Source organism: Hyla sarda, chromosome 3 (genome assembly GCF_029499605.1).
Source record: "Hyla sarda isolate aHylSar1 chromosome 3, aHylSar1.hap1, whole genome shotgun sequence".
Lineage (NCBI taxonomy): Eukaryota > Metazoa > Chordata > Amphibia > Anura > Hylidae > Hyla > Hyla sarda.
Window position 1 is genome coordinate 189,004,541 of NC_079191.1, and position 15,654 is coordinate 189,020,194.

Consider the following 15,654-nt stretch of genomic DNA (forward strand, 5'->3'; position numbering starts at 1 on the left):
AACCTCCTCCGGATGCCTGATGAAAAACTGCCACACCGCTGAGTAGCTGATTTTCCCACCTACAGTTCGCACTTATTGACTGCTACTGTCACCATCTCCAGGAACCCCTGTTCCACTACCTCCCGGAAAGGTAGGCTGACAAGAAGCAGGTGGTCTCCCCCGGGCACGTTTGGCTCCAGATTTTCCACTCCTGCCACCATGCTGACTGCCAACCGTGCTACCGCCTTCCTGGGTCAGCTGCTGCCTCGAGGGCAACCTGCAACTCTCTCTCCTCTTGATGATGATGATGATGAAGCCCCTTCTGCACCCAGCTCCCAATTGCGATCGGCTTCATCATCATCAACAGTTGTCTGCACGTCACTGATGTCTTCCTCAGGTTCCCCAACAGTGTTTGCTTCAGGACCCTGAACCCTGGCAACACTGCCTCCCACATCACTCTCCGCATCACTACTTGGCCGCCTAGCGGAGCAAGCGGTGCATGTCTCCTCCCCTTCTTGGCTGGGCAGCAGCTGCTGACTGTCCTCTATTAGATTGTCCTCAGTGAATAGTGGAGCTGAACCCACAGCATAAGATACTTCTCTAGGAGAGGGAACAGCATAGGACAAAGGCAATGGGAGGACAGGGACTGCTCCCAGGCCTTGCCAACTGAGGGTTGTGTCTGAGGAACCCACTGACTGTTGACTGGGGAGGTCAGATGTCACTTGTGGTTATGTGGATGAGCGTGTTAACCAATCGACGACGGCAGATGGGTTGCTGGTCGAGACACGACCTCTGGCTGATAACGGGAGCTCAGGCCTCTCGGTGCGACTCCTGCTGCCACTCGCCCCAAGTCTGCTGCCAACTCAGCCTGAAGTATTTAGGCCTCTGCCACTCCTCTGTGCACTTCCTGGCACTTCTCTGCCTGACATATAGTGCGTATATGAGGGTATTACAATACGCTACACTACTCTTTAAACAGTATTTGTCTAGAACAGCAGCAGGTGATTACTTATGGCTGTCCTTTCACAGTATGTAGGCCCTTGACAGATTAGCAGGTACAAAATGGTACACTACTTGGATGTACAGATGCGCTATGCACTGATGAGGTCAGAAAAATGCGCAACAATACGCAGAAAAAAATCTGTATTTTAGAAAACCACCACCAGCAGGTGATTACTTTTGCCAGGACTTTCCCTGTATCTAGACTTGTTACAGATACAGAATAGTAGACTGCTTTGATGTAGACATGTGGTATACGCATATGAGGGCAGACAAATGCACTACAGTCTGCTGAAAAAGAACTTATTTGTGAACAGCAACAGGACCCAACAGTGCAGCACCACAAAAAAAAGAAAACAGGGATTGAACCCTAAATTGCACTCTGTCACAGAGTGTTAGGAATGGTGTGCACTGGTTTTTATACAGTCTACACACAATTCTGAGCAGCAGATGATTTGTGCAGCAAAAAAAAGCAGTGAATTGCGTTGAAAAATGAGGAGATAAGATGGTTCATAAAGTTCAGGCAGCTTGTTGATCTGTATGAGGCAGCGAACAGCTATCGGCCCCTCTCTGATGCAATGCTCTAACTATCTGCCCCTGTCTGTCCACAATGCTGATGTGACTAGCAGTTGCAGTGGTACGCTGTGGTATATGCAATTCACACACACGTGGTCCCGTCCTCTCTGAGTGCATGCACGAAATGAAGAGAGGCGAGATGGCTGCCGATTATATAGGGCTGTGACATCTCGGGGGTCAATGAATGCTGATAGGCTGCATCTCGCATGTGATTCAGGGTCATCCCGCCTACCTTCATTCCCGCCACAGTTTCCCGCCCTCCCATAATCCCCGGCCCCATGTACGGACATGTGGATCCGCCATTTTAGGTCTCCTTTAGCCTGGAACGCTGCAAAATGGAGTTTAATGAAGCGATTCACGCGATTGAAACGCGGCGATATTCGCATTCGTTGCAAATCAAATTTTTCATGAAATTCGTAACTAATTCGGGTTCGTCAGCTCAATTCGCTCGTCTCTAGTAAAAACTCAACTCGTCGTGTTTGGAGGAGAAAGAATGCAGAGTTGCATCCAAAGCACACCATACCTACTGTGAAGCATGGGGTGGAAACATCATGCTTTGGAGCGGTTTTTCTGCCAAGGGACCATGTAAAGGAAAGAATGAATAGGGCCATGTATGGTGAGATTTTGAGTTAAAACCCCTTTCCATCAGCAAGGGCATTGAAGAGAAACTGTGTCTTTCAGCATGACAATGATCCCAAACACACCGCCTGGGCAACGAAGGAGTGGCTTCGTAAGAAGCATTTCAAGGTCCTGGAGTGGCCTAGCCAGTCTCCAGATCTCAACCCCATAAAAAAACATTTTTGGAGGGAGTTGTAAGCCTGTGTTGCCCATTGACAGACCCAAAACATCACTGCTCTAGAGGAGATCTGCATGGAGGAATGGTCCAAAATACCAGCACCAGTGTGTGAAAACCTTGTGAAGACTTAAAGAAAACGTTTGACCTCTGTCATTGCCAACAAAGGGTATATAACAAAGTATTGAAATTAACTTTTGTTATTGACCAAATAATAATTCTCCACCATAATTTGCACATACATTCTTTAAAAATCAGACAGTGATTTTATGGATTTTTTTTTCTCATTCTGTCTCTCATAGTTGAGGTATACCTATGATGAAAATTACAGGTCTCATCTTTTTAAGTGGAAGAACTTGCACAATTGGTGGCTGACTAAATACTTTTTTGTGTGTGTGTGTACGTGCATGTATATATAATTTTACTTTTTTTTCCGATTTTAAACCTGCACCTTTTATGCATAATGGCGGAGATCTATCAAAACCTGTGCAGAGGAAAACATGCCCAGTTGCCCATAGCAACCGATCGGCTTGCTTCTTCATTTTTGGGAAGGCGTGTGAAAAACTAAAGAAGCAGTCTGGTTGCTATAGGCAACTGGGCAACTTTTCCTCTGCACAGATTTTGATAAATCTCCCCCAATATGTTTTTTCAACTGGTGTAAGATTATTTTTTTTTCTAATGATATTAGTATATCTCTGAACAATACAATGAATGAGAAATGCATTTTTCTATACTTATGAAATGTTGAGCATATCTATTAATTTCATTAATATTTTAACAGAAAGCGTTCCAGAAGTTTCCCCTGACGGGAGTCCTGAATCATGTGTATTTACTGGACGACGTCTTAATTCAAAAATGTTGGTTTACTCTGGTACCAAAATAACATATCTTCCCAAAATGTTATCTCTGTATGAGCAATGTCTCAGGGTTCTCCAGAATAACATTGATTGTAAGTATCATAAATGTCAATCCTTTCACATCAATGGTATTAATGAGTAACTGTAAAGGCTTTGGACACCTTATTTATATATATTTATATATAATTTAATTTTTAATGATTGTACTGTGTGTAAATATTTTAATTTTTTTTTTTTTTATTGAACATTTGTTTTTCCAGCTACCATACATGATACCCTTTGCCTTCTCATCTTTGCCTTTCAAATATACAGATTACCTTAGCATTTTCTCTCTTGTCCTGTCTGAATCAAATTCTCCTGTTTTTTATACATATATATGTTTCTTTCCCCCAGATGTCATTCTTCTCCTTTTCCACCCCTTGTGGCACCATGTGAGGTTTTCTCCTCTAATTGTTGCTCTTTAGAGCATATACAAGGGCAAATAATATGTATTGAACAAAACTAAGCAAAATAATGGTTAAAGGCCCCTCTCCTGTTTTTGTATATGACAAACGTAAAAACAATATTCATGTTATGGTTATGTATTTTGACGTTTCATCATTCTGATATGTATATAATTTATAAATACCCCTGGTATGTTGCCCCGAATGACAGTTACTATTGGGCAAAGGAGGTGCTGGTCGCACTCAATCCATTAACCTTACATACTATGATCACATCATAGCATGTTAGGTGCTATCGGAAAATCGCGGAACCTTTAGGTACTCAGTATATAGCTTTAGAAACGGAAATATTCTTTGAATTAAAAGACCTAGAAGCACTAACTTTATACACGTTTTATAAGTTTGTTGCACTCTGTACAAGAATCATAGGTCTGTACCTATAGGAAAGCAACAGCATGCACAAGCCTCTCACTTCCATGCTTTAGCTAGTGTGTTGTTTTTTTTTTTTTTTGCATATTCAGTAATCAACAATGCATGCCTTGGCTAGTTGATTTTGAACAGTTGATGCTGAGATCCCCTCGGGTATTTAGAAGTGGAGGGCCAGGGTCCCATTTACCCTTACTAAAAGCTAGCCTTCACAGTGTAGCAACTGCATTTAATATAGGTTTTATGTAACTGTAACCAAATCTTTGGTCGTAGTCCCTGTCGTATCGCTAGGACAGGTGCACTGCATGATAGTAATTTTTTTTTTTTTTTTAGTTTAGGAATCCAGCTGGATAACAGTGCATAAGTATAGTGCATTATTCCATTCCATAAATGCCAAATTAAGGCTAAATTCACACACTTTTAACCGATCAAGTAAATGGAGGAATATTGCTCAGAGCCCACATCACCAAGGGAGTCCCCAGGGGCATGGAACTGTAGAGTGCCATTATCTAGTATTTGCATCTCGTACAGATAAAATTTATGATGAAACCATGAGTTTTTTTTCCCCCCATCACTAAATTCTTACAGACCACAGTCAGCTACAGTGGGGATCAAAAGTTTGGGCACCCCAGGTAAAAAAATGTTATTAATGTGCATAAAGAAGCAAAGGAAAGATGGAAAAAACATTCTTATAATATGTCAACAAAAGTTAGATTTTCTTTCCATCATTTACACTTTCAAAATAACAGAAAACAAAAAAATGGCATCTGCAAAAGTTTGGGCACCCTGCAGAATTTCTAGCATGCACTGCCCCCTTTGCAAAGCTGAGACCTGCCAGTGTCATGGATTGTTCTCAATCATCATCTGGGAAGACCAGGTGATGTCCATTTCAAAGGTTTTGAATGCCCAGACTCATCTGACATTGCCCCAACAATCAGCACCATGGGTGCTTCTAAGCAGTTGTCTTGAAATCTGAAACTGAAAATTAGTTGATGCTCACAAAGCTGGAAAAGGCTATGAGAAGATAGAAAAACGTTTTCAGATGTCAATATCCTCTGTTCGGAATGTAATTAAGAAATGGCAGTCATCAGGAACAGCGGAAGTTAAAGCAAGACCTGGGAGACCAAGAAAAATATCAGGAAAGAACAGCTCGCAGGGTTGTGAGAAGAACAATTCAAAACCCACGTTTGACTGCTCAGTCCCTCCAGAAATATCTGGCAGACACTGGAGTTGTGGTACACTATTCCACTATAAAGAGATACTTGTACAAACATGGTCTTCATGGAAGAGTCATCAGAAGAAAAGTTCTTCTACGTCCTCACCACAAAAATCAGCATTTGAACTTTGCAAATGCACATATATACAAGCCTGATGCATTTTGGAAACAAGTTCTGTGGACCGATGAGGTTAAAATTGAACTTTTTGTCCGGAATGGGCAAAGGTACATTTGGAGAAGGGGAACAGCATTTAATTAAAATAACCTCTGTCCAACTTTTAAGCATGAGGGTGGATCAATCATGCTTTGGGGTTGCATTGCAGCCAGTGGCACAGGGAACATCTCACGAGTGGAAGGAAAAATTGATTCAATAAAATTTCAGCAAATTTTGGATGCTAACTTGATGCCATCTGTGAAAAAGCTGAAGTTAGAGAGGATGGCTTCTACAAATGGATAATGATCCTAAACACACCTCGATATCCACAGGGGATAACATCAAGAGGTGTAAACTAAAGGTTTTGCCATGGCCTTCACAATCTCCTGACCTCAACATTATTGAAAATCTATGGATCGACCTTAAGATACCTCAAACAAGATACCTCAAGATACCTCAAACAAGAATTGAATGACTCTTTGCCAGCTGCTAAAAGCGTTTTCAAGCTGTGATACTTGCCAAAGGGGGCAGTACAAGATATTAACTCTGCAGGGTGCCCAAACTTTTGCAGACGCCATTTTTTTTTGTTTTCTGTTATTTTGAAGGTGTAAATGATTGAAATAAAATCTAACTTTTGTTGATGACATATTATAAGAATGTGTAATCTGTAATTTGATGCCTTTTTGAGATTTTTACATCTTTCCTTGGCTTCTTTATGCACATTAATAAAAATTTTTACCTGGTGTGCCCAAACTTTTAATCCCCACTGTATATGCCTGTGGACTATAAGAAGCCAGGTGGCGCAAGGGACGCAAGTGTGTTGAAGTGTACATTATGATATCACTCATTACTCTCAACTCCACCAGAACGGAGGAGGCAAAAAGAGAAATCTCAGCTGGAAAAGGTAATTTTTCGTTATTTTGGCATATATGATGGCATTTTTGCATGGGGAGGGGAGATTATCTACCTCCGGGAGACCTAACTTGCTCCCTGGGGGGGGGGTTCATCTTAATTTACCTGCTTCCCTACTGGGGACAGACCTATTTAAAGCAGAAGTCCCATTGGAAAAATAATTCTATAATGCTTGACTGCCTAACAATTAACCAATGAAGAGGACTCGCCTGCCTCTGTTCCCCCTGTTTCCTGGTGTCTTTCTCTTCTCCTCCGCCAGCATCATCTTCCTGATCCAGCTGTTGTAAGCTCTTCATGCTGCTGGTCAGCAAATCGCTAGCCGCAGCAATGTCCTGCCTAGGCTGAGTGGCAGTATGATGCACTGAGCCTCAGAAACCAATGCTGTGACTTTCTCAGGCTTTTGCCGGCTGAGACGGGAAACACTGACACCAGCTGGACTACGAAAAAGATGCCAGCGGAGGAGCAAGATATAAGGACAGTGGGGAAGCGGAGGCAGGTGAGTCCTCTTTATTTTAAGGCAGCCTGGACATTTTTAGAAGTTTTTTTTTCCAATGGGACTTCTCCTTTAATGAGGAGCCCTATCTACTTGGGGTAACTGCCTACTTAATGGGGGTATTTACTTATCAGGGGCTAAATTAACCTAATGGAAGACATAAAATATGTAAAGAAAAAGTAGACCAGCTCACCGCCCTGTAGAAGTAGCCACTGGAAGGGTAGTTGGTGGAGGAGCACGGAAGCAGGTCAAGCCATGTAGCCAGTTGCAATAGAATCCAAGAAGGAAAAGGAAATCCAGCTCCCCCGAAAAATATAGAATAACGGTATAAAAACACAAAAATTTATTTCATCCTTTAAAAATCAATGAGATGGTGAGAATTAAAATCATAGATGAAACGCCGACACGTTTCGAACCATATGGTTCTTAGTCATGGCACATCAAAAAGCCACATTAAGCTCCTTATATACTGTGTAAGAAGTGAGAGATTCACATGCCTGCAGGTTGGGAATGCCCACTGACAGCAGGTGTTCAATAATAAGAAAAGAGGAGGACTGAACTGACGTCTATGTGTTAACCCTATACGGATAGGTAAATACTGTTAACTTGAAAAAGACCATCATATGCATGTAAAACAAACAATGGATGTATAGCAATAACATAATGTTATATAGACCAAAAGTTCACAGATATTATAAAAGACATATGAATAGAACCACTGGCAAAAACGGAAGGATTTTGTATTCTCTTATAATGTAACCAATGGTAATATAACCGCAGTAATAAAATCGCATTGTGTAAATAATAAACAATGGCAAACAGTAAATGTTCATGTATGCCATCAGACCTTTATTATAATATAGTATGCAGCAGTGGGTATATGACTGGAATACACGTGCGTCATTACATTGATCTAAATGCACTGTGTGAATGGTGTTTAATAACATTGAGTACCCGATATAAACTAAAATCCCCTGCATATCATGCAGAGGAGCTGAGCATATGCATAAATAGCTCCATATTGTGAAGATTGAATTCAACTGCACGTAGTGAAAAAGTGCTACATTGAATGAATAATAAATGAATACATAGTAATGATATAATATGTTATATATATTAAAGAATTTTGCATTTCATATAGCACATACTAGATATGCCTATCGTAAAACTACTATGGAGAAGATGTATCCATATGTTTGAGCAATTGTGTATATATGTAATCACAGTGTGAACAGCAATGGATCCCAGTCACATGGCAAGTATCTGGCCCTCATTTACTATTCTAAACCCGACCTCTTTTGTCGGGTTTTTTTGGCGCATCTTTGTCTGCGCCATGTCGCAGACATCGTGCGCCAGTCTGCGACACTATGCGATATTTTTTCCCGACGGACCCGATGTGGATTCTCCCAAACCCGAAAAAGGGGCGTTACCCGACATTTCTGAGCTTTCCCACGTATTTATTAAGGTTTCCAACCCGAATTTGTTGAATTGTTGTGGATTTTTTCCCGACAGCTCAGAGGAGTTGGAAACCAAAACCTACAAAACCCACGTGCAACAAACAGGATGCGACATAATAATAAATACCAGGGGAAAAAAGCAGTCGGGTAAGAAAGCAACATAGACTTACAACCCGATTTTCTTAGTAAATGAGGGCCTCTATGTTTATACAAATTTTAGTGTGAATACTACCCAACACTGGTGGATACTTTGTGTGCTGGCAGACACACCCACATGCCTTTTGTATCAGTGCAGCTGCGATGAATGAATGGCAAAAGTTTCCCACTGAGTAATGGAAAGTCAAACAGACTGCCACATTAATGCACTTTTACTGTGTGAACAATAACCAAAAACTTTTCGAAATTATGCCAAAAAGTTTTATCTGTGGGTAAAGAATGGAGTATATATTACAATCTATTCAAAGAGCAGAAAAGTAAGTCTAAGAATTATGACAATGTGAGACTTCATAACATATTGCATTGTAAGTTATAATAATTGTATTCAAAAAATCATGATGAGCAAAGACCCGTAACTAATTTATTAGACATGTGCAGAAGAAAAATTTTCATTTTCTTCGTTTCGTTTTTTATAAAATTTTCGGTTCAGTAATATTTTCAGTTTTGATTTTCAGATACATTCGTTATTCGGGTGTCCAGGTTTCATTTTTTTTCGGATACATTCGGTATTCGGGTGTCCGGGGGGGCTCATTTTTTCGTATACATTCGGTATTCGGGTGTCTGGGTTTAATTTTTTTTTCGGATACATTCGTATTCTGGTGAGTTTGATCTTTTTTAAGCAAGGGACCATTATCGAGAGTATGTGCAGGAAAAGAGGGCAGCCGCAGAGATCGGAACATTGGAAGACAGGTAAGACAATATGATTTAATGTGACTTATATTAATACATAATGTAATGTTGAATGAATGAGTAAATGAATGAAGGAATGCTGTATGAATGATTGATGTGTTTGATCGATGTGTTTGATTGTCGGGTGATTTATGTATAACATGATGTTATACATAAATCACCCGACCATCAAACGCATCGATCAAACTGTTGCAAAACTACAATACCCACCCAGCATGCGGTTGTCTGGGCATGCTGGGAGTTGTAGTTTTGCAACAGCTGGAGGCACACTTTGGCAAACACACGCATTCGCGTAATGCTTTTTAATTAATTTTGAAATTCTGCTGGCTTTTGTCAGAAATGGGTTACCAGGTCAATAACATGCATAGTAATTGCCGTGGGAACATTTTTCATTCATAAAACTGCAGACTTAATTGGGTAATTGCAGTGTAGAATGTTTGGTGTCCTAAGCGTTCTACACGGCAATTATCCAATTAAGTCTGTCTGGGTGTTGTAGTTTTGGAACAGTTTGATGTGTTTTGATTGTCGGGTGATTTATGTATAACATCATGTTCATCATTCATACAGCATTCATTCATTCATTCATTCATTTACTCATTCATTCAACATTTCTTTATGTATTAATAATTTATTAATACATAATGTAATGTTGGATGAATGAATGCTGTATGAATGATTGTGTTTGATCGTCGGGTGATTGAGGTCAATGACATGCATAGTAATTGTCGTGGGAACATTTTTCATTCATAAAACCGCAGACTTAATTGGATAATTGCAGTGTAGAATGTTTGGTGTCCTAAGCATTCTACACGGCAATTATGCAATTAAGCCGGCAGTTTTATGAATGAAAAATGTTCCCACGGCAATTACTATGCATGTCATTGACCTGGTAACCCATTTCTGACAAAGGCCAGCGGAATTTGAAAATGAATTAAAAAGCATTGCGCGAATGCTGTGTTTGCCAAAGTGTGCCTCCAGCTGTTGCAAAACTACAACTCCCAGCATGCCCAGACAGCCGCATGCTGGGTGGGTGTTGTAGTTTTGCAACAGCTGGAGGCACCCTAGTAAGAGTAAAACAGTAACTAACAGTCAGAAACAGTGTAGCGCAAGGAACAATAAAAATTAGAAAGAATTCTTTACTTTCGTTTTTCTACCGCATGCATTCGGTAAATGATTAATGCATTTGTTTTCGGATAACTAATGCATTTGTTTTTTTACCGAATGCATTTGGAGAATAACGAATGCATTCGTTATGTTGCTATTTGTTTTATCGTTGCTATTCGGAAATATTCCCAAAAAAATTTGTACATTCGGAATGGCCCGAATGCACAAAAACGGCAAAATTCGGTAAATTTGACATTCGTGCCGAACCGAATTGCACATGTCTATAATTTATACTGTGTAGTAGTAACAGATTATCCACCTGTAATGATTTATGTAATACAATGTGTTCAAAAGAACACCTGTATGTCATGCCACATGTTAGATAATAGAAAAAATCCCAGTACACAAAACATGAGAAAAAAAACGCTATCTTTGTAGTCTCAATCAGTAGATGTAATTGAGGTCATGACGATAGTTCAGACCTAGCAGAAAGCGTGATTTCAGTCTCAAGATCCAAAAGGCTTCACGCATATTAACCTTGCGTTGCCAGTCTCCTCCTCTTAAAGGTTTAAAAACCCTCTCAATGCCCATGACAGATATGGTGCATCTCTGCAATATGTTTGGATAATCCTGACATTTTTAGTATTTGACATAGATGCATGTACATGTTCATAGATACAGCGTTTTAGTTTCCTAGTGGTGCTGCCTATATATTGCAGATTACATAGTTTACATACAGCAGAATATATCAGGTGTGTGGTGTTACAATTTATGAATGAATTTATCTAACACCACACACCTGTTATATTCTGCTGTATGCAGTGTTGGGTAGTATTCGCACTAAAATTTGTATAAACATAGATACTTGCCATGTGACTGGGATCCATTGCTGTTCACACTGTGATTACATATATACAATTGCTCAGACATATGGATACATCTTCTCCATAGTAGTTTTACGATAGGCATATCTAGTATGTGCTACATGATATGCAAAATTCTTTAATATACATAACATTATATTATTATATTATTACTATGTATTCGCTTATTATTCAATGTAGCACTTTCTTTCACTACGTGCAGTTGAATTCAATCTTCACAATATGGAGCTATTTATGCATATGCTCAGCTCCTCTGCATGATATGCAGGGGATTTTAGTTTATATCGGGTACTCAATGTTATTAAACACCATTCACACAGTGCATTTAGATCAATGTAATGACGCACGTGTATTCCAGTCATATACCCACTGCTGCATACTATATTATAATATAGGTTTGATGGCATACATGAACATTAACTGTTTGCCATTGTTTATTATTTACACAATGCGATTTTATTACTGCAGATATGTTACCATTGGTTACATTATAAGATAATACAAAATCCTTCCGTTTTTGCCAGTGGTTCTATTCATATGTCTTTTATAATATCTGTGAACTTTTGGTCTATATAACATTCTTATTGCTATACATCTATTGTTTGTTTTACATGCATATGATGGTCTTTTTCAAGTTAACAGTATTTACCTATCCGTATAGGGTTAACACATAGACGTCAGTTCAGTCCTCCTCTTTTCTTATTATTGAACACCTGCTGTCAGTGGGCATTCCCAACCTGCAGGCATGTGAATCTCTCACTTCTTACACAGTATATAAGGAGCTTAGATGTGGCTTTTTGATGTGCCATGACTAAGAACCATATGGTTCGAAATGCGTCGGTGTTTCATCTATGCTTTTAATTCTCACTATCTCATTGATTTTTAACGGATGAAATACGTTTTTTGTGTTTTTATACCGTTATTCTATATTTTTCGGGGGAGCTGGATTTCCTTTTCCTTCTTGGATTCTAATGGAAGACATACCTACTTAAAGAGGTTGTCCAGGCATACAAATTTTTCATTCCCCCCCCCCCCCCCCCGCTACTTTATAATATATAGCAAGTGATACTCCTCTCTCTCAATCCCCCAAAGTTGACATGTTTACACTCCCATTCCCTGCTCATCACTGCTACTTCCTGGTCTATAGTGATGTCACCCTTGTAGTAAGTTGCCTACTAAACAGGCAATCCCAAAAGGCAAACCAGGAGTAGCTATGACAAGCAGGGACTGGGACAATAAGCAAAGCAGTTGTTGGAGATAGCAGGTGAGTATGGTAAACTGAATCTTATATATTGCCATTTTAGGATTTTTGTGGGTAAGAAATTTGTGTAGGTTAGGAAAAGGTGATGAGAATGCAGATGAAGTGCAGAGCCTAAAATGTTTGTCTGGTAAATTCTGCAAAGATAAAAGCTGGATGAAGTAATCATTGCAGTTTTTTGCCAGATGGAGAAGAAAAGGGGAATGATCAGAAATGAAATCACTGAATAGAACTGTGCTGTAATCTCTTGGTATACACCTCCTGTGTTGAGTTGGTATATACAACTATTTGGTCACTATATGGGGTAATGTTGATCTTGGTATAGGTATTTTATTCAGTAACAATGATATGGTATCATTTATTCACTGTTTATTGTATTGTAGTGTTCTTGTATGGTGGTAATATTGGGGCCTTTTAATGGTATTCATAATAGTTGTCTTCTTATAGTGACTGACCACAGAACATAGTATGTGATTGCGGCGTTGTCACTCTATTTGAGCATTTTGGGGCCCCACTTTTAATTTTGCTCAGGGCCACACTTAGTCTAAAACCAGCCCTGATTCTAAAGATCCATTTATTGCATGCATCGAGATCTGTTCAGTTGCACAAACATAATGTGGGAACATAAAAAAGCATACTTACCTCCCTTGCTTCTCTGCAGCCTTGTTATCACAGTGAACAATTACATTGACGTGGTCTGAAATGGCAGGAGGTGCTCAACCCCAAGTGCAGTTGGCACCTATACTGGGGTGGAGGTCCTACACTTGTGGTCTGTTGCAATGGGTGATCCCCAGCATAATATGCATGCAATGGAGGATGCCTGCAGACGGTCACAAGTACCACAATGACATCCTACACAAGATAAATGTGTGGATGTGGAACACTCATAATTCTAACAGTGCCCTGACTACCTGGAAGCAAAGGTTATGGAAGACCAGATATTATGACGAGGCTCTGAAGGAGGTAGGTAAAGGGTTTTTATGTTCTCACACAGTCTGTGCATATTTGTGCTTTTAAATATATATTTTTTTATTTTCTTTTGCTGGATAGCCCCTTTTAATGCATTGTGAACCTTGCCTAAGCTTGGACAATGGAGTTACAGGCTCTTCTAGAATTGTTTGATTATTTGTTTGACCAGGGGCTGTGAATCAGACACTTGGATGATCCTGTGGTATCCGTGAATTCCAATGGATAAATCCTTAGCATTTCACCTGGCTTTTCCTATGATAGTTGTAGTCATCTGATTAAAAAAATTAAAATTGGCAATTTAACCCCAAAACTGTTATTGAAGTAATGGTTCAGGTTTACTATGGTAGTAGTGGTTATGTTGAAATTCACTTACAAATATCACAAATGGTAAAGAACTTTCTTTTTGCTACCTTTGCAGCCATTCAAGAGGTTGGTGGTGTACCATTTGAAATCCTGAAGCCAGTACTGGATCGCTGTACTCCTGAGCAGTTGAATCGAATAGAAGAATGTAATCCAGTATGTACATTTTCTAGCAAATATCCATGAAGCTAGATATGCACACAAGCAGAATTGCTGTTCTGTTGCCATATTTGGCTGTGATTTACAGTAGTTTCTTCATTCATTCCTATTGTACTACCTTTTCCTATACACCTATAAATCCCCATTTTTGTATTATGTTTTATAAAAAGGTTTTTACAGAAGACTCTGGGAATTTGTGGAAGAAGCACTGTGAAAGAGACTTTAAAGGGCACCGGCTCTTAGAGTATGAATCTTGGCGTGAAATGTACTTAAGGCTTTATAATGAAAGAGAGGAAAAGTTAAGGAAGATAACACAAAATATCAGTTCTGCACATTCTGGGAAACCGAAAGGTTTGTCTTTTGGCTATTTTGGAACATTATGTGTAGAAGCTGTTTTGCAGAAGCACACTTTTCGATTTTACTGGCAACTAATGCATGTTATTAACCAAATAGAGAAGAAGTCAATGCCTTTCAAATGCTGGACACATACATATTCCTCTTAAGTTTTAGCAGCTGTCTGTAAGTTTAAGAGCCAGAACATAACATTTCTTTGAACAAACAAAGTATTATAAAAAGGCTTATTAAAATGTAAATTGTATGTAGTGTTTCCAGCTACACAAAAATACCTGCGAGAATTTGGACAGAAGAATTTAATTTTTGGTAGGCCTGTATTACTGGTATTAGGCGCAGACTGACAACACTCAGGGCCCCCAGACCAAATAAAGCAAGAGCCCCCCCACACAATAACTGGATAATACCACCATAATTTACTGAATAAAACCACTAAACACGGACCAGTATCCCCCTTATAGTGGCCATATGCTGTATTGGTATATATCAACTGTACACAGATCGGTATACTGTATATAAGTGATGAGATGTATAGAGGTAGATAGCAGATGTACACAGGATCTGTATACCATATGTGATTATATACAGGACCATATAGAGGTTGACACCCGCTGTACATAGGATCTGTATGCTATATAAGTGATTACAGTTACAACTAGGGATTCACAATTACGTACTCTTCTGATAGGCAGGATCCTCTTTCTTTTTCTTCTCTGTCCGGATCAGACCACCATGTCGATCTTTTAACATTTGAAGGACAAACATGTTAGACTCTGCAGTTTTCCAGTGCTCTCCCCTCCTCTATACAATCTTTCCATCTATAGGCCCGGACTTTAGCCAGGTATGTAGGTAGGTAGTTCTGTAGCCATGTAACTAGGTAGTCGGCTATGTAGGTAGTTCTGCAGCTTGGTACGTTGGTAGGTAGGTAGATAGCCAGGTAGTTAGGCAGCCATGTATGTTGGCTGGATATGTACGTAGGTAGGTAGTTAGCAAGGTATGTAGGTAATTAGATAGCCATAAAAAAAACAACAACTTTATGCTCACCTGATTGTGTCCGATCTCCTCAGGAGTGCAGCTGGCCTGCGTCCTATCACCCCTGACTGCTATTATTTATGATGGTTGCTTTATTGGCACACTAGAAAGGCAGTTAAATTCCCATCAGAATGATCATGTTTAGCTTTGTATGTGTGATACATAAAACTTGAACCTCTGTACAATGTTTACAGGTCGGCAAGTAAAACTCGCTTACATCCATGGTGCTGCCAAACCTCCACGAAACATTCGTCGGCAGCAGGAAATTTATGGAACTGCAGGGTCTGTTTTACAACCTCACCCATTAGACAAATACAAGTAAGTAA

General features: G+C 39.7%; 1 protein-coding gene across 4 annotated transcripts in view; it reads left to right on the top strand.

The window, feature by feature from the left end:
* The window catches only part of LOC130361970 (elongin-A-like), a 159,183-nt gene that overhangs the window by 134,401 nt on the left and 9,128 nt on the right, over positions 1–15,654 (top strand). For all 4 annotated transcript variants that reach the window (XM_056565739.1, XM_056565737.1, XM_056565736.1 and 1 more), the window contains exons 6-9: positions 3,129–3,296; positions 13,845–13,942; positions 14,116–14,296; positions 15,523–15,646. In XM_056565739.1, the coding sequence (XP_056421714.1) occupies positions 3,129–3,296; positions 13,845–13,942; positions 14,116–14,296; positions 15,523–15,646 (571 nt within the window). The remainder of the gene's footprint in view (positions 1–3,128; positions 3,297–13,844; positions 13,943–14,115; positions 14,297–15,522; positions 15,647–15,654) is intronic.